General features: G+C 42.0%; 1 protein-coding gene across 1 annotated transcript in view; it reads right to left on the bottom strand.

Annotated features, from left to right (window-relative positions):
- LOC126419226 (uncharacterized) overlaps window positions 1-23544 on the bottom strand; it is a 117458-nt gene that overhangs the window by 66934 nt on the left and 26980 nt on the right. Inside the window, exon 2 of the mRNA XM_050086362.1 lies at window positions 8567-8771. Coding sequence (XP_049942319.1) covers window positions 8567-8711 — 145 coding nt within the window. The 5' untranslated portion in view covers window positions 8712-8771. The remainder of the gene's footprint in view (window positions 1-8566; window positions 8772-23544) is intronic.

Raw genomic sequence — 23544 nt, 5'->3', positions numbered from 1 at the left:
AATTATTCAGATAGTGAAGGGAGACGAAAATTTAATAGTCATGGGTGACTGGAATTCGATAGTAGGAAAAGGGAGGGAAGGAAACGTAGTGGGTGAATATGGATTGGGGGTAAGAAATAAAAGAGAAAGCTGGCTGGTAGAATTTTGCACAGAGCATAACCTAATCATAACTAACACTTGGTTCAAGAATCATAAAAGAAGGTTGTATACATGGAAGAAGCCTGGAGATACTAGAAGGTATCAGATAGATTATATAATGCTAAGACGAGATCTAGGAACCAGGTTTTAAATTGTAAGACATTTCCAGGGGCAGATGTGGACTCTGGCCACAATCTGTTGGTTATGAACTGTAGATTAAAACTGAAGAAACTGCAAAAAGGTGGGAATTTAAGGAGATGGGACCTGGATAAACTGACTAAACCAGAGGGTGTACCGAGTTTCAGGGAGAGCATAAGGGAACAGTTGACAGGAATGGGGGAAAGAAATACAGTAGAAGAAGAATGGGGTAACTTTGAGGGATGAAGTAGTGAAGCTAGCAGAGGATCAGGTAGGTAAAAAGACGAGGGCTAGTAGAAATCCTTGGGTAACAGAAGAAATATTGAATTTAATTGATGTAAGACGAAAATATAAAAACGCAGTAAATGAAGCAGGCAAAAAGGAATACAAACGTCTCAAAAATGAGATCGACAGGAAGTTCAAAATGGCTAAGCAGGGATGGCTAGAGGACAAATGTAAGGCTGTAGAGGCATATCTCACTAGGGGTAAGATAGATATTGCCTAAAGGAAAATTAAAGAGACCTTTGGAGGAAAGAGAACCACTTGTAAGACTATCAAGAGCTCAGATGGAAACCCAGTTCTAAGCAAAGAAGGGAAAGGAAGGAGTATATAGAGGGTCTATACAAGGGTGATGCACTTGAGGACAATATTATGGAAATGGAAGACTCTGTAGATGAAGATGAAACGGGGGATATGATACTGCATGAAGAGTTTGACAGAGCACTGAAAGACCTGAGTCGAAACAAGGCCCCGGAAGTAGACAACATTCCACTAGAACTACTGACGTCCTTGGGAGAGCCAGTCCTGAGAAACCACTACCATCTGGTGAGCAAGATGTATGAGACAGCCGAAATACCCTCAGACTTCAAGAAGAATATAATAATTGCAATCCCATAGAAAGCAGGTGCTGACAGATGTGAGAATTATTGAACTATCAGTTCAACAAGTCACAGCTGCAAAATACTAACGCAAATTCTTTACAGACGAATGGAAACACTGGTAGAAGCCGACCTCGGGGATGATCAGTTTGGATTCCGTAGAAATATTGGAACACGTGAGGCAATACTGACCCTACGACTAATCTTAGAAAATAGATTAAAGATAGGCAAACCTACGTTTCTAGCATTTGCAAACTTAGAGAAAGCTTTTGACAATGTTGAGTGGAATACTCTCTTTCAAATTCTGAAGGTGGCAGGGGTAAAATACAGGGAGCGAAAGGCTATTTACAATTTGTACAGAAACCAGATGGCAGTTATAAGAGTCGAGGGAAGCAGTGGTTGGGAAGGGAGTGAGACAGGGTTGTAGCGTCTCCCCGATGTTATTCAATCTGTATATTCAGCAAGCAGTAAAGGGAACAAAAGAAAAATTCGGAGTACGTATTAAAATCCATGAAGAAGAAATAAAAACTTTGAGGTTCGCCGATGACATTGTAATTCTGTCAGAGACAGCAAAGGACTTGGAAGAGCAGTTGAACGGAATGGATAGTGTCTTGAAAGGAGGATATAAGATGAACATCAACAAAAGCAAAACGAGGATAATGGAATGTAGTCGAATTAGGTCGGGTGATGCTGAGGGAATTAGATTTGGAAATGAGACACTTAAAGTAGTAAAGCAGTTTTGCTATTTGGGGTGCAAGATAACTGATGATGGTCGAAGTAGAGAGGATATAAAATGTAGACTGGCAATGGCAAGGAAAACGTTTCTGAAGAAGAAAAATTTGTTAACATTGAGTATAGATTTAAGTGTCAGGAAGTCATTTCTGAAAGTATTTGTATGGAGTGTAGCCATGTATGGAAGTGAAACATGGACGGTAAATAGTTTGGACAAGAAGAGAATACAAGCTTTTGAAATGTGGTGCTACAGAAGAATGCTGAAGATTAGATGGGTACATCACATAACTAATGAGGAGGTATTGAACAGAATTGGGAAGAAGAGGAGTTTGTGGCACAACTTGACTAGAAGAAGGGATCGGTTGGTAGGACATTTTCTGAGGCATCAAGGGATCACCAATTTATTATTCGAGGGCAGCGTGGAGGGTAAAAATCGCAGAGGGAGACCAAGAGATGAATATTCTAAGCAGATTCAGAAGGATGTAGGTTGAGGTAGCTACTGGGAGATGAAGAAACTTGCACAGGATAGAGTAGCATGGAGAGCTGCATCAAACCAGTCTCAGGACTGACGACCACAACAGCAACACATGAAAAAAATCACACGCAGTGGTGTCGCGTAACTTTGGAGCGAGCTTTACTACCAAAGAAAAATAAAGGTTGAGAATCGCAGGTCTAGGGGACTTGCAAGGTGGCTATATTGCACACATTCTACACATACACGAGCTGCTTAGTCATAGCCAACTCCGGCCAAATCACGCAGTTAGTGGGGTAGAAACGTGTACACTGTAGCCTAATGCAGTTTTAATCTACAGCTGCTCTTTAAGGCTCAGCTCATAGACTATAACTCTCCTTCGTACCTTTTACATTCAGAGGTATGGAAAACAGCAATGCTGCTATTGATAACATTTATATAAACATATTAAGTTTGCAAACCCATTGTGTAATTACTTGTAGTAATAAGTGGAAAAGGAGCTGAGATCTTGAAGATGTATTTGCAAAACGCAGACCGGAAAGATGTATTCAACGTACTTGTCATTAATGAGAAATGTAATATGGGCTACAGTTTCCTAGGATGTTAGTTAAGGTGGGTTGGGAGATGCGAAGGGCGACAGAGAGTGTTTGTCATTCTAAGATTTCAAAAGATTTCCAGCATTTAGCTGAGGTAGAGATCCAGGAAATGTTGGCATTAGGTGGGATGTGATGGAAGAGGGGTTTATAGCTGAGCGTAATGGTAGAGAAATATAATACCCCAGGAACGTCCTGTTATTAGTTCGTCTACATTTGCATGGCTACTTTGCAAATCACACTTAAGTGCCTGGCGGAGTATTCAATGAACTACCTTCGCAGTAATTCCCTATTATTCCAATCTCGAAGAGCACGCGGGAAAAACAAACACCTATATCTTTCCCTGCGAGCTCTGATTTCCCTTTTTTTTATTGTGATAATCGTTTCGACCCATGTAGGTGAGCGTCAACAAAATATTTCCGCATTTGGAGGATAAAGTTTTTGATTGAAATTTCGCGAGAATATTCCGCCGCAAATAAAAACGCCATTGTTTTAATTATGTCCACCCGAAATCGTTTATCATTGTCAGGGACACTCTCTCTTCTATTTCACGATAATACAAAACGTGCTGCTCTTCTCTGAACTTTCTCGATGTATTCCGTTTATCCTATCTGGTAAGGATCCCAGATCGCGCAGCAGTACTCCAAAAGAGCACGGAACAAGCGTAATCTAGGCACTCTCTTTAGTAGATCTGTTACATTTTTTAGCATTCTCCCAATGAAATGCGTCCTTTGGTCTGCTTTCCCCATAACATTTTCTATGTGTTGTTTCTAGTTTAAGTTTTTCGTAACTGTAATTCCTGGAAGTTTAGTTGGATTTGCGGCTTTAGATTTGACTTATTTATCGTGTAATCGATGTTTAAAATACTTCCTTTATGGATGACCTCACATTTTTCAATTGCCAATTTTCGTACCACACAGATATCTTCCCTAAGCCGTAAAACATTTTTTTAAACTTTCTGATGACTTCCTCGACGATAAATCTGCAAAGACGGCTGCTCAAATTGTTTCCTACATCGTTTATGTAGGTGAGGAACAGCAGAGGACCTATAACACTACCTTGGGGAACGCCAGAAATCACTTCTTTTTTAATCGACGACTTCCTGTCGATTACTACGAACTGTGACCTCTCTGACAGGAAATCACGAATCCCGTCACATAACTGAGACCACATTCCACAATCACGCAACTTCGCTTCAAGCCGCTTGTGTGGTACGGCGTCAAAAGCCTTCTGAAAATCTAGAAATACAGAATCAGTTTGTAATCCCTTGTCAAAAGCGCTCAACACCTTGTGTTTCACAAAAACGATGTTTTCAAAATCCAGATTGACTGTGTGTCAATAGACCGTTCTCGTCGAGGTAATTCATAATGTTCTAACACAATTTATCTTCCAAAATCTTGCTGCATATCGACGTTAATGATAGGGGCCTGTGACTTAGTGAATTACTCCTACTACCGTTTTTGAATGTTTGCGTGCAACTTTGTAGTCTTTGGGGTATGGATCTTCAGTCGAGAGAGCTGTTGTGTGTGATTGTTAAGTGTGGAGCTATTGCATCAGCATACTCTCGAAGTTGCTTCAGTACTCCGAGGATAACTACCTCTACGTTATTCATGTTAGCAGCTGTTCGTGATTAGAATTCTGGAGCATTTACTTCATCTTCTCTGGTGCAGCAATTCCGAAAGGCTGTGTTCAGTAAATCTGCTTTGGCAGCACTGTTGTCATAGTATATCCATAGCATCGCGCTGAGAAAGCACTGATTGTGTCTTGCCGCTAGCATACTTTACCTATGACCAGATTCTCTTCGGATTTTCTGCCAGGTTTCGAGACAAAGTTTCGTTGTAGAAATTATTATAAGCATCTCGCATTGAAGTCCACGCTAAATTTTGAGTTTCCGTAAAAGATCGCCAATCTTGGAGATTTTTCGTTCGTTTAAACTTGGCATTCTTTTTTCGTTGTTTCTGCAACACTATTCTGACCCGCTTTGTGTACCAAGTGGTATCAACACCGTCGTTTGTTAATTTATTTGGTATAAGTGTCGCAACTATTGCCGATACTACACTCCTGGAAATGGAAAAAAGAACACATTGACACCGGTGTGTCAGACCCACCATACTTGCTCCGGACACTGCGAGAGGGCTGTACAAGCAATGATCACACGCACGGCACAGCGGACACACCAGGAACCGCGGTGTTGGCCGTCGAATGGCGCTAGCTGCGCAGCATTTGTGCACCGCCGCCGTCAGTGTCAGCCAGTTTGCCGTGGTATACGGAGCTCCATCGCAGTCTTTAACACTGGTAGCATGCCGCGACAGCGTGAACGTGAACCGTATGTGCAGTTGACGGACTTTGAGTGAGGGCGTATAGTGGGCATGCGGGAGGCCGGGTGGACGTACCGCCGAATTGCTCAACACGTGGGGCGTGAGGTCTCCACAGTACATCGATGTTGTCGCCAGTGGTCGGCGGAAGGTGCACGTGCCCGTCGACCTGGGACCGGACCGCAGCGACGCACGGATGCACGCCAAGACCGTAGGATCCTACGCAGTGCCGTAGGGGACCGCACCGCCACTTCCCAGCAAATTAGGGACACTGTTGCTCCTGGGGTATCGGCGAGGACCATTCGCAACCGTCTCCATGAAGCTGGGCTACGGTCCCGCACACCGTTAGGCCGTCTTCCGCTCACGCCCCAACATCGTGCAGCCCGCCTCCAGTGGTGTCGCGACAGGCGTGAATGGAGGGACGAATGGAGACGTGTCGTCTTCAGCGATGAGAGTCGCTTCTGCCTTGGTGCCAATGATGGTCGTATGCATGTTTGGCGCCGTGCAGGTGAGCGCCACAATCAGGACTGCATACGACCGAGGCACACAGGGCCAGCACACGGCATCATGGTGTGGGGAGCGATCTCCTACACTGGCCGTACACCACGGGTGATCGTCGAGGGGACACTGAATAGTGCACGGTACATCCAAACCGTCATCGAACCCATCGTTCTACCATTCCTAGACCGGCAAGGGAACTTGCTGTTCCAACAGGACAATGCACGTCCGCATGTATCCCGTGCCACCCAACGTGCTCTAGAAGGTGTAAGTCAACTACCCTGGCCAGCAAGATCTCCGGATCTGTCCCCCATTGAGCATGTTTGGGACTGGATGAAGCGTCGTCTCACGCGGTCTGCACGTCCAGCACGAACGCTGGTCCAACTGAGGCGCCAGGTGGAAATGGCATGGCAAGCCGTTCCACAGGACTACATCCAGCATCTCTACGATCGTCTCCATGGGAGAATAGCAGCCTGCATTGCTGCGAAAGGTGGATATACACTGTACTAGTGCCGACATTGTGCATGCTCTGTTGCCTGTGTCTATGTGCCTGTGGTTCAGTCAGTGTGATCATGTGATGTATCTGACCCCAGGAATGTGTCAATAAAGTTTCCCCTTCCTGGGACAATGAATTCACGGTGTTCTTATTTCAATTTCCAGGAGTGTATTTCTTTGAATTCAAGTCACATCTGATCTACACTTACATTGTTAATTTAGAAGAAGTGGAGATTGTCTCTCAGAAGGGCGTCAAGTGAATTTTTATCTGCCTTTTTGATGCGGTATATTTTTCGTTTATTTTGGAGGATTTGGGGGTTGCAATGTTGAGTCTCGCTACGACAACGCTGTGTTCACTAATCCCTGTATCCGTTTTGATGCTCACTATCAGTTAAGAATTATTTGTTGCTAAGAGGTCAAGTGTGTTTTCACAACTGTTTACTATTCGCGTGGGCTCATGAACTAAATGTTCGAAATAATTTTTTGAGGATGCGCTTAGCACAATTTCGCATGAGGTTTTACTCGTACATCCGGATTTAAACATGTATTTTCGCCAACATTTCGAGGACAAAGTCACCACCAACTATAACTGTATGAGTCGGTTTATCATTTTCAGCCATTGTATGGTATGTAAGGAGATGTGCAGTTCATATTAGTTTGCTGGCAATGGTTGGTCTTAAATACTTAACTGTGTTAGTGAGAGAGATGGGTTTGTGGCAGATACAGGGTTGTAAATCTGTACGACTCTCACCCCGATTATGACAGCACCGCACTTGACGTAGGTTAGTTAGTAGTTTGTAGGATTTAGAAGTAGATACCAAAATAGGAACTTGCAGCGATTAGTAATTTTGGCCTGCCTACTGTCAGGGGCACTCTCACCGGGGTTAGCTCGATGAGCAGGGCATTGCAGTAGGTTTATGGTGGGTTGGCTTTTCTGTGGACTTACTTGCACTTTCCGCATATTACTGCACACGATCAGAAGCTTAAAGTGATGTTGAATGGGTTATGGACAAACTGGAAGGTATGAAGGGAGCCAGGCAAGCGATGACGTCAGCATACTGAATGAGATTCGTGAGGGGAGGGACTGATCTGGGAGCGTCTACGTTGTGCAGGGTGTAATGGACGGGGAACATGACAGTGCCTTGAGTCACGCTGGCGGTAGGGTGAAAGTTGTGGAACCATGTGTGTAACACATGTAAGACGGTTGTGAAGGGAGCATGCTATAAAGTGTGTATAGTTAACTAGGAATGCAAACGTTTCTCGTTGAAGAGCAGTCCAGAACAGCATTTCTGGCGAAAAAGTTTATTGGATATCAAGGGAGACTAATATGGCGGACTTTTATTTAATTAATAGTTGGAAGGTGGTCGTTAATCCAATAGCTGGTACGAAAGCCACAGTAAATACTGTGGTCTCTTATGAATGTTAAAAGACGTTGATGGATTAGTTGCATGAGGATGTTATCAAGGTTCCTCGTGAAGACTGACGTGAGGTGGACGGGTCGGTAGTGTGAGATCCGTGAGGATGCAGTAATGTATTTTTTAGAAAGTGGAGGACTGTAAATGCTTTCCACGGCTCTGGAAAGTAAATCGTGTAGAGCATGGCATTGTAAAGGATAGCGAGGGTTTCATAATAAATTCTGAAACACTCCTTGAGGTGAAACTTCCTGGCAGATTAAAACTGCCGGACCGAGACTCGAACTCGGGACCTTAGCCTTTCGCAGGCAAGTGCTCTACCATCTGAGCTACCCAAGCACGACTCACGCCCTGCGCACACTCCGCTGCAGAGTGAAAATCTCATTCTGGAAACATCCCCCAGGCTGTGGCTAAGCCATGTCTCCGCAATATCCTTTCTTTCAGGAGTCTAGTTCTGCAAGGTTCGCAGGAGAGCTTCTGTAAAGTTTGGAAGGTACGAGACGAGATACTGGCAGAAGTGAAGCTGTGAGACGGGGCGTGAGTCGTGCTTCGGTAGCTCAGATGGTAGAACACTTGCCTGCGAAAGGCAAAGGTCCCGAGTTCGAGTCTCGGTCCGGTACACAGTTTTAATCTGCCAGGAAGTTTCTTATCAGCACACACTCCGCTGCAAAGTGAAACTCTCATTCTCGACTCCTTGAGGTGGCGGTGCCCTTAAAGAATTGGGTGGTTCCATTGAATACAAAAACTTTATAGTCATATGGGTATATTGAAATATACCCATTGATGAAATGGGATGAATATTTTTGGAAAAACCTATAATTTCATAGTTTATGCAGCATCCACGGCGATTTGAAGAGCTGGACAACATGCGGCAGTGGGCAGCAGCAGGACTCACTGAGACTGACAGAGTTCTTGGGAAGCCACCACCAGGGGTCGCCTCCGTCGTCCCAGCTGACGTCTGCGACACACGTGTCCGGCGTCCAGGACCTGCTGCTGGCCGCAGCACTTCTGCACCGGTGGCTCACCGTCTGACGCCACATCCCAGGCCGTCAGCTCCAGCATAAACAGCAATGCCAGCCGACGCAGCATCGTCACACACACTGCAACGGCACACAATCATCAACTTATGATCAAACATCAAAGATGCATCCCTGCTCCCCTCTCCACCCCATTCCCTCATAGCTTTATCACTCCCTCTACATCCCTGCGTTCTACCTCACTTTCTGTATCGGATACCAAAACACATGGTAGGTATGACACACGTGTGCTGTGGGTGCTGGTGTCACTACTGACCCTTTTGCCTCACGTTTCTTCTTTTATTTATTTATTTATTTATTTATTGTTCCGTGGGACCAAATTAAGGAGCAGTCTCCATGGTCATGGAACGAGACAATACATGAAATTATAACACGATATTAGAAACAGATAAAATGAAATATAAAAAAACATATTCAGGTGACAAGTCGTAAGTTTAAATGAAGAAAATCAACAATGTAACACTGGAATTTGCTTAATTTTTTAGCTCTTCCAGGAGCTCCTCGACAGAATAGAAGCAGTGAGCCATGAGGAAACTCTTCAGTTTAGACTTAAAAGAGTTTGGGGTACTGCTAAGATTTTGGAGCTCTTGTGGTAGCTTATTGAAAATGGATGCAGCAGAATACTGCACTCCTTTCTGCACAAGAGTCAATGAAGTGCATTCTACATGCAGATTTGATTTCTGCCTAGTATTAACTGAGTGAAAGCTGCTAACTCTTGGGAATAGGCTAATATTGCTAACAACAAACGTCATTAAAGAAAATATATACTGTGAGGGCAATGTCAGAATTCCCAGATGTTTGTTGCTACAAGGGCCATCAAAATATTTTTGTTTGAGGTCGTTGCTGAAATGTACACCACTCGCCATTAAAATTGCAACACCACGAAGATGACGTGCTACAGACGCGAAATTTAACCGACAGGAAGAAGATGCTGTCATATGCAAATGATCAGCTCTTCAGAGTATTCACACAAGGTTGGCGCCGGTGGCGACACCTACAACGTGCTGACATGCAGAAAGTTTCCAACCGATTTCTCATACACAAACAGCAGTTGACCGGCGTTTCCTTGTGAAACGTTGTTGTGATGCCTCGTGTAAGGAGGAGAAATGCGTACCGTCACGTTTCCGACTTTGATAAAGGTCGGATTGTAGTCTATCGCGATTGCGGTTTATTGTATCGCGACATTGTTGCTCGCGTTGGTCGAGATCCAATGACTGTTAGCGGAATATGGAATCGGTGGGTTCAGGAGGATAATATGGAACGCCGTCCTGGATCCCAACGGCCTCGTATCACTAGCAGTCGAAATGACAGGCATTTTATCCGCATGACTGTAACGGATCGTGCAGCCGCGTCTCGATCCCTGAGTCAACAGATGGGGACGCTTGCAAGACAACAACCATCTGTACGAACAGTTCGACGACGTTTGCAGCAGCATGAACTATCAGCTCGGAGACCACGGTTGCGGTTACCCTTGAGGCTGCATCACAGACAGGAGCGCCTGCGATAGTGACCTCGATGACGAACCTGGGTGCACGAATGGCAAAACGTCATTTTTTCGGCTGAATCCAGGTTCTGTGTACAGCATCATGATGGTCGCATCCGTGTTTGGCGACATCGCGGTGAATGCACATTGGACGCGCGTATTCGTCATCGCCATACTGGCATATCACTCGGCGTGATGGTATGTGGTGCCATCGGTTACACGTCTCGGTCACCTCTTGTTCGCATTGACGGCACTTCGAACAGTGGTCGTTACTTATCAGATGTGTTACGACCCTGGCTCTACCCTTCATTCGATCCCTGCGAAACTCTCCATTTCAGCAAGATAATGCACGACCGCATGTTGCAGGTCCTGTACGGGCCTTTCTGGATCAGAAAATGTTCGACTGCTGTCCTGGCCAGCACATTCTCCAGATCTCTCACCAATTGAAAACGTCTGGTCAATGGTGGCCGAGCAACTGGCTCGTCACAACACACCAGTCACTACTCTTGCTGAACTGTGGTATCGTGTTGAAGCCACACGGGCAGCTGTACCTGTACACGCCATCCAAGCTCTGTTTGAGTCAATGCCTAGGCGTATCAAGGCCGTTATTACGGCCAGAGGTGGTTGTTGTGGGTACTGATTTCTCAGGATCTATGAACCCAAATTGCGTGAAAATGTAATCACATGTCAGTTCTAGTATAATATATTTGTCCAATGAATACCCGTCTATCATCTGCATTTCTTCTTGGTGTAGCAATTTTAATGGCCAGTAGTGTATATGCGACGTAGCACGACTCAGTTATGGGTATGTAAGGACCGACATGTAGGCAACTGATAAATGTGACATTCATGCCTTTCCAATATGCGCGAAGTAAATCTGGGAGAGTGAACTATGGCGACGCTCTTACCAGATAGGCCGAAACAGAACCAACGAGCTGTTATCCTTTTCTTTCCTGCTGAAGGACAAACATCGGGGAATGAAGAATATGTATAGAGCAGCATGTCTGGGGTGGTGCGCGATTCGACACGAGACGCTGGTCGATCTGGGAGGCAAGCCTCATCAATTACAGAGTCAAGTGGGATACATTCGGACACTCGCCCGATAGTCATGATCTCTCCCCATGCGCGAATCACTCCTGCAGTCCCCTAAGAAGGCCCTTGAAGAGTCAATGATTCCTGTCGGTCGAGGATGTGTAGCAGGCAGTTACGAGTTTCCTGATGCGGCAGTACACGGTCTTTCGCCAAACGGTTATCTTCAACCTGGTGCGTCTTTGGGACGATTGTCTCAATGCTCAGAGCTATTTTGTCTAATTGGCATACCTATTCTGGATTGTATAGCCTTCCAACGGAAACTTTTTGATGGTTTCTTGTGTTTCACTCTCCTGGCCCCATACGCGCACTTTTTCTGTAACAAAGCAATGCACAGGCCAATGCAACATTGTAAGTAGGCTGTTTAGGTTTTTATATTGGTAACGCCACGTAGCGCTCTGTATGAAAATCACGGGCTGTGCTGTGTGCAGTCTGTGGCTGGGTGGCATTGTTGTAATATTCGCTATTGTAGTGTTGGGCTGTTGGCTATTAGCAGTTCGTAGCGTTGCGCAGTTGGAGGTGAGCCGCCAGCAGTGGTTGATGTGGGGAGAGAGATGGTGGAATTTTGAGAGCGAATGATCTGGACGTGTGTCCATCAGAGACAGTACATTTGTAAGACTGGATGTCATGAGCTGCTATATATATTATGACTTTTGAACACTATTAAGGTAAATACACTGATTTTTCTCTATCAAAATCTTTCATTTGCTAACTATGTCCATCAGTAGCTAGTGCCTTCAGTGGTTTGAATCTTTTATTTAGCTGGCAGTAGTGGCGCTCGCTGTATTGCAGTAGTTCGAGTAACGAAGATTTTTGTGAGGTAAGTGATTTGTGAAAGGTATAGGTTATTGTTAGTCAGGGCCATTCTTTTGTAGGGATTATTAAAAGTCAGATTGCGTTGCGCTAAAAATATTGAGTGTCAGTTTAGTGTTGACCAGAATAAGTAAAGAGAGTAATGTCTGAGAACGTTCAGTAAGAGGTTTATCAGCACAGTAATTCCTTAATTTTTCTAAGGGGACGTTTCAACATGTAACATGCCAATAAATGGTGTAATTGGTTACAATTTAGCTGTAACATGATTTATGGGGCAGCCTGTTAGAATTTTATTGCAACATCAGGGTGTATGGAGAAATTTATTATAAATTTGCTATAAAAAGGGCAGTTCATTGAATTTTTTCTGTAACATAACAATGTGTGGACACTGTTACAATTTTGATGCAGCTTGGAGCAGTTTGTTACAATTTTGTGGTAACATGAAGATTTATAGAGTGGTTTCTTAAAATTTTGCTAGAACATAGGTAATCTGTTGCCACTTTGCTGCATCAATGTGATGAATAGAGCATTTCTTGCGATTTTGGTGTAACATGATGTATGGTGAAATTTATTACAATTTTTCTATGACAGAATTTTTTAGTAAGAGTAATTCGCTACAGTTTTGTTGCAATATAGTGCTGTCTGAAGAAATTTATTACAACTGTGTTCTAACCTAGCGCAGTTTGTTACAATTTTGCTATAACAAAAGTATGTATGTAGGGTGGAGTGTCATGTAATCTGCACTATGTGAGAGCATAAGTTAACAGTGTCAGCAGAAAGCGACAAACATTTAATATTGCAACATAAAGTTATTACCATATCATAGAGTCAGCGTATATTGTTTGGCTCACTTTGAAAAGTAGTTAAACACACAGCAACCCTAATTTCTTACCTATATAACTCCGTATTACTAGTGTTCTGTACGCAATTTCATCGAAATGACATGTAGTTTTCCCTGTGTGAATGCATATGTACTTTAGCACAAAGATCAAACTATTCTCTTCGATGAGCACACTTTAAGCTGTAAGATCAGCAGTAGAGCCCATGTGTATTTATGTATTTTGGTTTCTCTAATGCATTATACATAGATCGAACAAAGCTTGTCCACAAATGCAGCTTATCTTGTAAGTTTTTTTAGTAGTGCTCTCATCCCGTCCATGCATATTTTTAAATGTTGCAGAACAAACTTACAGTGGTAGCAGCATGTGTGTTTACTATACGAAATCTTAAATATTTTCTAAATAACTTGATTTTGGTACATGATCGATTTTTTGTCCGAAATCAGAGATTTGTAATTATACTTGCATATTATTGTATCCATCCTTCGTGTGGTTTAATAAGTAATATAATTTGGCACAGAGGTCGTATTTTAGAGATATTGATCCCAGTGCGTAAGCTTATTCTATCATTGTTTTTCATCATGTTATGTTGTATATAAACATTTCATATGTCATGCAATACGAAGTTATCATTTTGTATTATGAAATTATGTAGTTTGAATGATGTAATGCATTAATGATCTCATCAGAACGCATCGGTTTTAGTACAGTTTAGCACGATAAAGCATCAGAAAATGTGTCGTCATTATATAGGACACCAGTGAAACATAACAGCAGGTATTTTCAATATCAAAAGTAATTAAACAACTAAATGAATCGCTTCTCTCCCCTAGTTTCATAAACTGTATTGTTAGTGTATGACCTAGCTTTCAGGTTATAATTTCATTTTCTATTAAACAAGTGATCCCAAAGATTGCGACCAAGAAAAGATAAATAATAAATGAAAAGCACCTCTTCGCTTTTGTTCTACAATATTACTTTTATTGTGTTAATCGGTTTTCTGCTTACAAGGCCATCTTCAGATATTTACTGAGTACTGTCACCAAAGAAGTTACGATGTTTGCAAACAACATTGGAAGAGAAGTAACACATCTAGACTGAAGCAGAAACATACAGTAAGTAACATCTTTGACAATGTTGTGGTAATGCAATGAAAAAGTAAAAAATTAACAGAAAAATAAATAAAAATGGAGTAGACAGGAAAAACTTTAACACAAAATAGGAGCAGCATGCCTACATAACAGTTTTTATTAATAGACAAAACCAGTAAAATAAAATAAAATTTGTACTTGACAAGGATACATCAGGAGGTATAAAACATGTAGAGTGATACACAAACCAATTAAAAGAAGAAACAATTATCAATGTAACTACAGAACTTCAGCAACTTCAATAAGATAAACAGAAATAAATAAATGCAGGAAACTGGAGGAGTTTGAGGGAACATACAGTAAATGCAATCTTTGAGAGTGTGGTGGTACTGCATTTTAACATTGAGATTATATTCAAAACTTTAGCTATGTAACAGTTTGCCTTAAATAAATGAACCAAGTAGAATATAAACAATATTTGTGAGACAACTACAAGAGGTGTTAAACATGGACAGTAATACAAGTACCAGTTAAAAGAAAGTCTTACAATTTAAACTATGGTCTATATGGAATACATAGACAACTTCAATAAAACAAAAGAACTTAATGAGTACAGGAAAATGGGAAAACGTAGGAACAGACAGTGTGGGAAGTAATGAACAACAGAGATGATTATATGAAGTTTAGGAGAGGAGAAGTGTTGAGCTGTGTCTGGTCATTTCGGATTAGATCTGGACTGTGAGCCAGATATTTGTTAATTTCTAGGGCTTCCAGCAGGTGAACATGTACATCAACTTCTTAATCTATTAATCCTTGAGCTATAAAAAATACCTGTATTGCAAATTTTGACGAAGTTACATTCGTTTTCTACAACTTTCGTTACGACATCTTTTACAATATCTAGTAATAAACATACGTTGGAGCTGAGATGTTGGCACAGGAATGGGAATTTGAGTCATTAGCTACTTATGGATGAAGGCGTGAACAACTGAACTGGGTTTGCTCATTAAATGGTAAATGTGGAGCTACACTAGAGTTGCCCATTCGTCCCGTTTTTCCCAGCACAGTCCATAACTTTTGAAAATGTCCTGTGTCGAAAGTTTTCTTGGAGGACGATCAAATTTCCCACTTTTCTGTCATTCCACTAGGCTTAAGTATTTTACGTTACCGAATGTTTGATTTGCAATGTACTAAGTCTAGTGGAAATATATACGTTTGCAAGTGCCACTTACTCTACGAACTTTGTTTATTTACTGTTAAAGTTTTGCGGTGTTGGTAGCATCAATTCATGTTCACTGTTTCCTGATGTCAAAAAGGAAGTGTAATTTTATTAACGGTACAAAAAGTGAGTTTGCTTTTATCACTTGCTATGAAGAAACTGTAGATGTGCATTATGCAAATCCAACTTTGCATTTGGACATGGAGGAAAGTCTGAAATTGTGAATCATGTCAAGACGAAGAAATATCGTATGAATGTTCAACCAAAAACGCAGTTTTTGATAAAATACATAAAAGTGTAAAGTACAGTGACAGCGCAGCAGAATAACTATAAAACGTCTTTTGTGATCACATGAGTGCATACATGATACAAAGGTAAATTTCTATGTTCATTAAATTTTGTCAGTACAATTTGTATCCCATTTCCTTCCTTAACTGTTCCAGATTTGTTCCTAAACTTATCATAATGACCCATTTTAATGAAAATGAAATGGACACCCTAGGCTACACCCATCTGTTTTTTTTTTTTTTTTAATTTCTAATATTTCTGATTGAGTGAGACTAACACCCTTCCTCTCTATGTCAAGACTTCTACATCGATTATGTAATTGTGGTTTCAGTGTAAGCAATGTCCAGCTTCTGTGGTGTTCTCGGTGTCTAGTATAGATTGTCTTCTCGGTTTATCGAATACAGCAGGACTGACACACTTTCTAGTTGATCTTATAAACTTCACTTTTCATTATGGCCAGTTGCTTGTCTCTTGAAGTGAAGACTCATCTACCTAATGACTGTGGGACATAGAGAAACATAGTGAAACCCTTCACCTTTAGGCGCTACAGTATGGAACCGCGCGACCGCTACGGTCGCAGGTTCGAATCCTGCCTCGGACATGGATGTGTGTGATGTCCTTAGGTTTAAATAGTTCTAAGTTCTAGGGGACTGATGACCTAAGAAGTTAAGTCCCACAGTGGTCAGAGCCATTTTTGAACCCTTCACCTTTAAAATGTTGCGTGTGCTACTGGAAATTTTACGTATAAAAAAAACTACACCATTTCATCTGTCTATGTTGATCTCTGGATGCAATAGAGATGTGGCTTGCTTCTTATATATTCCTTCTTCTTTTTTATTGAGTGTGTTGTAAATAATGTTGAATTCAAATTAATTATTTGTAACTACTGGTTTTATTGTATTAAGTTCCTGGTCAATGTTTTCTTGGGATATGGGGATATAAAGGAGACGGTGGCTCATGTACTGGAATGCTACAACTTTGTAGTCTGTTGGATGTTGAGAGGGAGCTGGCATAAATGTATCAGTAAAGGAGATTTTCTGGTAAATTATTAATTTACGGTTGCTATTTTCTATGTGTAAGCTGATTAATAATGTACTCTCCTAACCCCATATTGACATTTATGTTAGTATGTCACTGGTTTCCATTTCCCAATAATTGAAGTTGTATAATGGAACCATTTCACATACCGAGAATGCCATAGAAATATCTTTACCGACAGAGAACATGTTTTGCCAGTGGCTTATTCTTAAGAAAATCAGTCTCCCATTTCTCCTTTAACATTTCTGCCAGCAAATAAAGCTAATTTAGGCAGGCAGAAATATCAATTTTATTTTTCTATTTTAAAAAGGCTATTCTGTCTATTTTCTCTGAAAAATGGTGCTTGGTTAGGTGAAACATTACTGAAAAACTTTTAAAAACTTCAGTAATGGAAGTTCGATTATGTATCACCAATAACATAGTCTCAAGCAGGCTTAACACCGAAATGTTGATGTTTTTATGTACTTAGAGACGGTTTAGCATTGTGGCGCTTAATTTCAAAGTTCACAGTCATATCTTAGGCATAAGGTGGGACGTGGTAATAACATTGCAACACTTGATTGTTCCACCAGCAGGCACTTATGGAACAGTAGCTAACAAGGGAAACTCCCCATCGCATTCTACTCAGATTTAGAGGTAAGATGGTCCAGTGAATAGTCTGTCAAAAACTGAACACAGATCAAGCATCAAAACAGGAAGAAGGTGTACGAAACTGTGAAAAAAGAAACAAAATAGTAACAGTGAAAAGTTCAAGCTCAAGATGTGTAACATCGAGCGAATGCGACTAGACATAGCATTGTGGTTAAGTGGTCACGTCGATGGACTACGAAGGGGGAGACCTTTGTTCAAATCACACTCGTGTCCCAATTTCTTTTTTCCACAAAATTGTGAACTGTCCGTCCGGTCATTGTTCGCTGTATTCAGATTGTGTTTGGATCTTGATGCAATCGTTCGCAACAGCAAAGTGTAAGGAAGGGACCTCCAATCGTGCGTACCTTCCATTCGTTCCACACAAGTAGTACCACATGTTACAAATCTTGCGCTCAGTTTTGGAAGTTTTGACTCTTGATTTCTTTTGTTGTAATATAGTTCACATCCTTTTATTTGTGGTTTCCATTTCTATGAGAGGTGTATCGGAGTCTCGTCTACTGTCACTATTCACCAGATTTACTTGCGATAGTGATATATTCTTACCACATGACTCATCTTCTGTAACCAATGTGTAATAAGACCATTCCCGAGACTACAGAAGTAGAACAGGCACGTCAATGACCGGAAGAAAAATAACATTACAATTTTGTGAAATAAAAGGCACGAGAAAGATCTAACACCGTGTCCACACAACCACGACGCCACGATTCTTGCAGTCACTCGATGTTACACATCTTGAGCTGGGATCGTTCACTGTTACTCTTTTGCTTCTTTTTTCACAGTTCAAGTACACTTTTTTCTTGTTTCCATGCTTGATTTGTGTTCAGTTTTTGACGGGCTATCCAGTGGGCCGTTTTACCACTACAGCTGAGTGGGCTGCGATGGGGAGTTTCCCTTGCAAGAATGCATGTTTATGTCAACTGTCACTGCTTGCCTGATTAGCATCCATTCTGGCCAACATGTGTTTTGTTCAGCTAAAGGGCCGATCACGTTCGTTTTTGTGAATAGCCTCATTTTGGTATAAAAGGAAACGTCAAATATTAGTGTTGCCTGTTTCGTGAGTTTTGTACAGCTACAGCACAATTTAGACGTGCAAATAGCTTTTGGCCAATCAATTCGAGAGTCCACAGTCAGGTTTTGTGCATCACTTTTGACAGAAACGCATTTTTTGATGCGAAGACGCATTGCCTGACAGAAAAAGCGATACACGGAAAAGGGGAGGCGGAAACGATATGGCAGTTCAGCGATTGATAGGATACGTGACGTTATTCCTGCGATTACAAAATAGTGTCAAATTTGCAAAGAACATAGCAGTATGAACCCAGTTATTACTGTGACGTAGCAGCCTCTCTGGCCTGGATACACGTGCTGATTCGGTTGGAAAAAATGTTTAGCAAAGTTTTGTGATTATACAGTTTTACACTTATGCATGCTCTATACACTATAAAGACAGACGTGTCTTTACATAAGACGGTTCCATTCTAATAGGGCTCATTCCTTCAGCTGCCTGCGTAGCTATCAGTTCAGATTATTTCACATCACATTGCTTGCATCTAGCTGAGTGTTTGTATACCTGATCTGCCTCGTAACACTTCACCTCCCAGTGGGAAGGAAGCAGGAAACTGGAACTGAGAAATGTGCTTTAATTGTAGCCCTGCACCAAGAAGACTATTCTAGTAGAACAAATACGACGAAAACTGGCGTAGACCAATCTACAGGTCAGCTGTTCAATACAACAGGTGTCCACCCCTGGTAGCTGAGTGTTCAGCGCGACGGAATGCCATACCTAACGGCCGGGGTTCGATTCCCGGCTGGGTCGGACATTTTCTCCGCTCAGGGACTGGGTGTTGCGTTGTCCTTATCATCATCATTTCATCCCCATCGACACTCCAGTCGCCGAAGTGGCGTCAACTCCAAAGACTTGCACCAGGCGAACGGTCTACCCGACGGGAGGCCCTAGCAACACAGCATTTCCAATACAGCAGGTGCCATTGCAAGTGTTTCGCGATCTGAAAGACCCAGAGTAACATCGTACAGGGAAGATCAGTTCATATGTGTTCAGAGTAAACGTCAGAGGAATCGTACTGCGCCTGAAGTTCGCGAGGAGGTAAATAGTATGTGAGAAGCTCCAATCTCTGTCTCAAGAGAAAACCTTTAATACCCAAACAAAATAAATTAAAAACATTGCAACGAGCACAACAACATAAAAGCTGGAGCGTGCAGCAGTGTTCCAAGATGTTATTTACGGACGGATCTAAGTTTGAAACACATGGAAGCCATCGTCGAATGTTTGTTCGTTGACTTCGAGGAGAACATAGGAAGAGACAGTGTGTGACGTCAACGGTTAAGCATGGTTAAGGCTCGACCATGGTGTATAAATGATTTGTGAGTGATAACGCCAGTAACATAGTGAGAAATAGTGGAGTGTTAAAGTTCAAATGGTTCAAAGGGCTCTGAGTACTATGGGACTTAACTTCTGAGGTCATCAGTCCCCTAGAACTTAGAACTATTTAAACCTAACTAACCTAAGGACAGCACACACATCCATGCCCGAGACAGGATTCGAACCTGCGACCGCAGCGGTCGCGCGGTTCCAGACTGTAGCGCCTAGAACCGCTCGGCCGCCCGGCCGGCAAGTGTTAAAGAAGGAAGGATATCACAGAATATTGATCAACAATGCAGTTCCATGTGGCAAGAGACTTACTGGTCGTGGCGTAGTTCTGCAGCAGGACAATGATGACGAACGTGCTTCTAAATTGTGCGGAGGGTATGTCAGTAGAAAACAGAAATGTGAGGAATTGAAGAATATAATTTGGCCAAGTCGGTCAGCTCACTTAAATCCCACAGAACTCATATGGGATAAATTTGACAGGGAGGTCAGAAAACTGAGATCGTCTGATATTGAAGATCTACGGAATAATTTAGCGACATGTTGGACTGTAATATCTGCAAAAACACTACAAAAATCTTATCTCCATAATATCAAGAGTTTGTGCAACTGTTCTGAGAGCAAAAGCTAAACTCTAAACCATATTGTATTAAATCGGGTGGTTATATAATTAACGTGCCGCTACTCACGAAGGCTCAGTGTGGGATGTAATGGCAGCGAAACTTGGTAGACGTGCTAAAGCGTTAATGTGACACCGATTTACGTTGGACAAAAATTATTTCAAATTTTGGTCACCAGGTGCACATCTGGCGCTGTACACCGTTTGTATGATTCTATAACATCCACGCTGTCATCTGACAACATAGCGTGAGTGAACAGTATGACAATCGAGAAGAGAGACCATGTGCTGTTAGCGAAACTGTTTTATGTGAACGGAGCAGTTACTGCTGTGCTGCAATGAAAAAGTATCGCCGAGGCAAACGTCTGAGGAGAGGGCCGACGTCATTAAGAGTGGGGGGGGGGGGGGGGGGGGGGCAGGACGTCAAACGGACTGACTTGGAACAGGAGAGGCACCACAGGTCATTTTAATTTCCATTGTCTGTACTTTCACAAATAAATTCATAAAACTTCGTCAGCATGACCAGGAAGAATTCAGGATTCATACTCAAAGCAGTGGAAATTCAAAAACATAACAAAATTAATTTTTTTACATGTGAAATTTCACCATTTTTTTTCACTTACTATTGGCTGCATTTGTTGCTATAGGTACACTTTTCTTCGGAAGTAAGAGAGATTCTTCGACGAATTTTGCACAGCATACAAACCATTCTTACAGGTATATGAAACTCAATAATTTATTTAACTTATGAAAAAATGAATGAGCTGTTACAGTTTGAACTTCATGTTTAGAAAAAACTCAAATTTTATAGTTTATTGTCTCAATTTTTACCACTATTTTTAATAGATTTGGAAATTTCTGGAGTTTTGCTTTAAGGAGTTTGTTTTTAATAAGCATACCAAGTTTGAAAGTAACAGGATTTTTAGTTTGGATGTAACATGTACCTAAGAACAGAAATTTGTGTTTTGCGGTTCAAATGGTTCAAATGGCTCTGAGCACTATGGGACTTAACTTCTGTGGTCATCAGTCCCCTAGAACTTAGAACTACTTAAACCTAACTAACCTAAGGACATCACACACATCCATGCCCGAGGCAGGATTCGAACCTGCGACCGTAGCGGTCACGCGGTTCCAGACTGAAGCGCCTTTAACCGCACGGCCACACCGGCCGGCGTGTGTTTTGCGGAAAATGGCCGTTAAAGATTCTGCTTGTGCGAGTATTTGGCTTTCCTTTAGAACTGTCCAGCACCATAAACAGGTCCTTTTTCATTTTCTAAATCAGTTTTCTTCCTATTCACATTCTCATGATGCACTCTTTTTGATTTTATCACCTCCAAAAATGATTTATTTGCTTTCACTACACGTTCTTTGTCTATCGCATACAAAGCTTTGATGCAGTTCACTCCAGGCTTAGTTCCCACTTTCTCTAAAACATATTTCCTGCTTTGCACACATGAAACTGCATCATAGCACCAATAGCAAGTGCATTTCTTCCCACAAAAATGATTTTTGGCAATCTTTCCCATACACAATGGAAAAAACTTTCATTTAGGTTTTGAATACCGTCATGAAGACATTTCTTCAATAAGTTTTCGTTTGCAAGATCCCTGAATATAGGTTTGATGGCAAATATAAACATTCGAATTCTACAGAGCTAAATACACTTACTTACACTGGTAGAGTCCACGCAGAATACGGTGGCCGATGCACAGTGACCAGTTCTCGTACAAAGTGCTGGGCGAGTTCATTCGTTTGTACAGAAGGTGAGGGCGACTGCGTTTGCCACCTTTCGGCCGGTCGGCGATGACAAAATCGAAGCACACGATCTGCAATCTTTCTCAAATTATTTTACGGAAACTATTCGGCAAAAAATTCATTTTTGCGTTACTTGTAGTTTTATATGTTAGCTTCATGATCACATGCATATCATTTCGTTAATGGTTATTGTGATATTTACATGGGAGGAAGACACTGCGCGAAATTCGAAAAACTTTGCAGTGAAAAATAGGGGTTGCCATGATCTTGCGTTTGGTGTATATTATATAAGATGTGGCTGCCCATGGAATTAGGTAACATATTGAATTTTTCTCTAGACTTGGGCGCAGGTCTGTATCCGTCACTAATCTCGAGAAATTGACCTGATGTAGCACACTCATTTGCGATCGTGCTGGGTCAGCGATAAAGTCTGAGAGAAATATTCAAACATTCCTCTTATTTCATAAACGGTTTGAGATATCGAAACGAGGTTTTGGTAAATGGTAGTACGCATTGAGGATAGTATTTTGCCATATGGTTATTACGCAAAACTTTATTAGCTTCCGTGTTATTCCACTAACTACAGACTTTTTCGATGAAGGAATGTGATTTTCGAAGGCCATAGATAGCTGGTGAAACAAGATTTTGTATCCCGCCTGGAAGGCGGCGCGTGGGTCTGCTCCTGAAAACTGAAGGGTAGGCCGAATGACGAAAGCGAGTAAGAGCAGGAAAAGGTGAAAATCTCTCAGTACTGCAGTGTGATTTAAAATCACCATTACTTTAGCAAGAAGATGAATACATAACTTTGCATTGAGGTGCGTAGCCTTAGACCCGTCGTAAGTGGTACAAAGTCTGAATAGCAAGCCAACACCCTCTGAGGTTGAAGTGATGTTTCTAGGCCGTCTGCTCGTAATCAAATGTGCTGAATCCGGAGCGACGCTCGTAGAGCTCCACAGCGCCGGCTAGATGGCACTGTCGTCGGTGTCCCGTAGTGCCAACTTATGAACTTGCACCTACGCCTGGCATCGCTGCTATCGATACCACACAAGAAATGCTGTGTATTTTGGAACAACATAAATGAAGACACTACACGTTTATTTTGTACTGAGTATGTGCTTTTTCATAAGCTGCTGTCCTTAATTTTCCTCACTTAATAAACCACTGTTTCAGAATTCTCTCGCAGTTGTGTCTGCACAAGACGTTAGTGAGGTGACACTGTAAATACCGCTGTGTTTTGGCAAAAGAAGCAAATTTTAACATGGCAAGAAGAGGAATGTAGGTTTTGCTCAAATTTCGCGCCTCACGACGTTTCTCTGAAAGTTACAAACGTTTAGTAAGCCAGGCGACAATAAATCGCTGCATTTTCAGCTGAATTCTTTTTAGATACGAAGCAAAGCAGAGGAGACATGTTTTTGGGTGTGAAAAGACTGCACTTAACATTTACAAAAAAAATGTGAGCGCAGACTTCAGACCCTATAGCGCCTGCCCGTAACCCCCACTACCACTCTCCACACATGTACCCTACCAACTGCACATCTACCCGGCCATGTTATTCTGTGTGA

This window comes from Schistocerca serialis, chromosome 9 (assembly GCF_023864345.2).
Source record: "Schistocerca serialis cubense isolate TAMUIC-IGC-003099 chromosome 9, iqSchSeri2.2, whole genome shotgun sequence".
In the NCBI taxonomy this organism is placed as follows: Eukaryota; Metazoa; Arthropoda; class Insecta; order Orthoptera; family Acrididae; genus Schistocerca; species Schistocerca serialis.
Note: the sequence above shows the minus strand (reverse complement) of the source record. Positions and strands in the feature narration are given on the sequence as shown.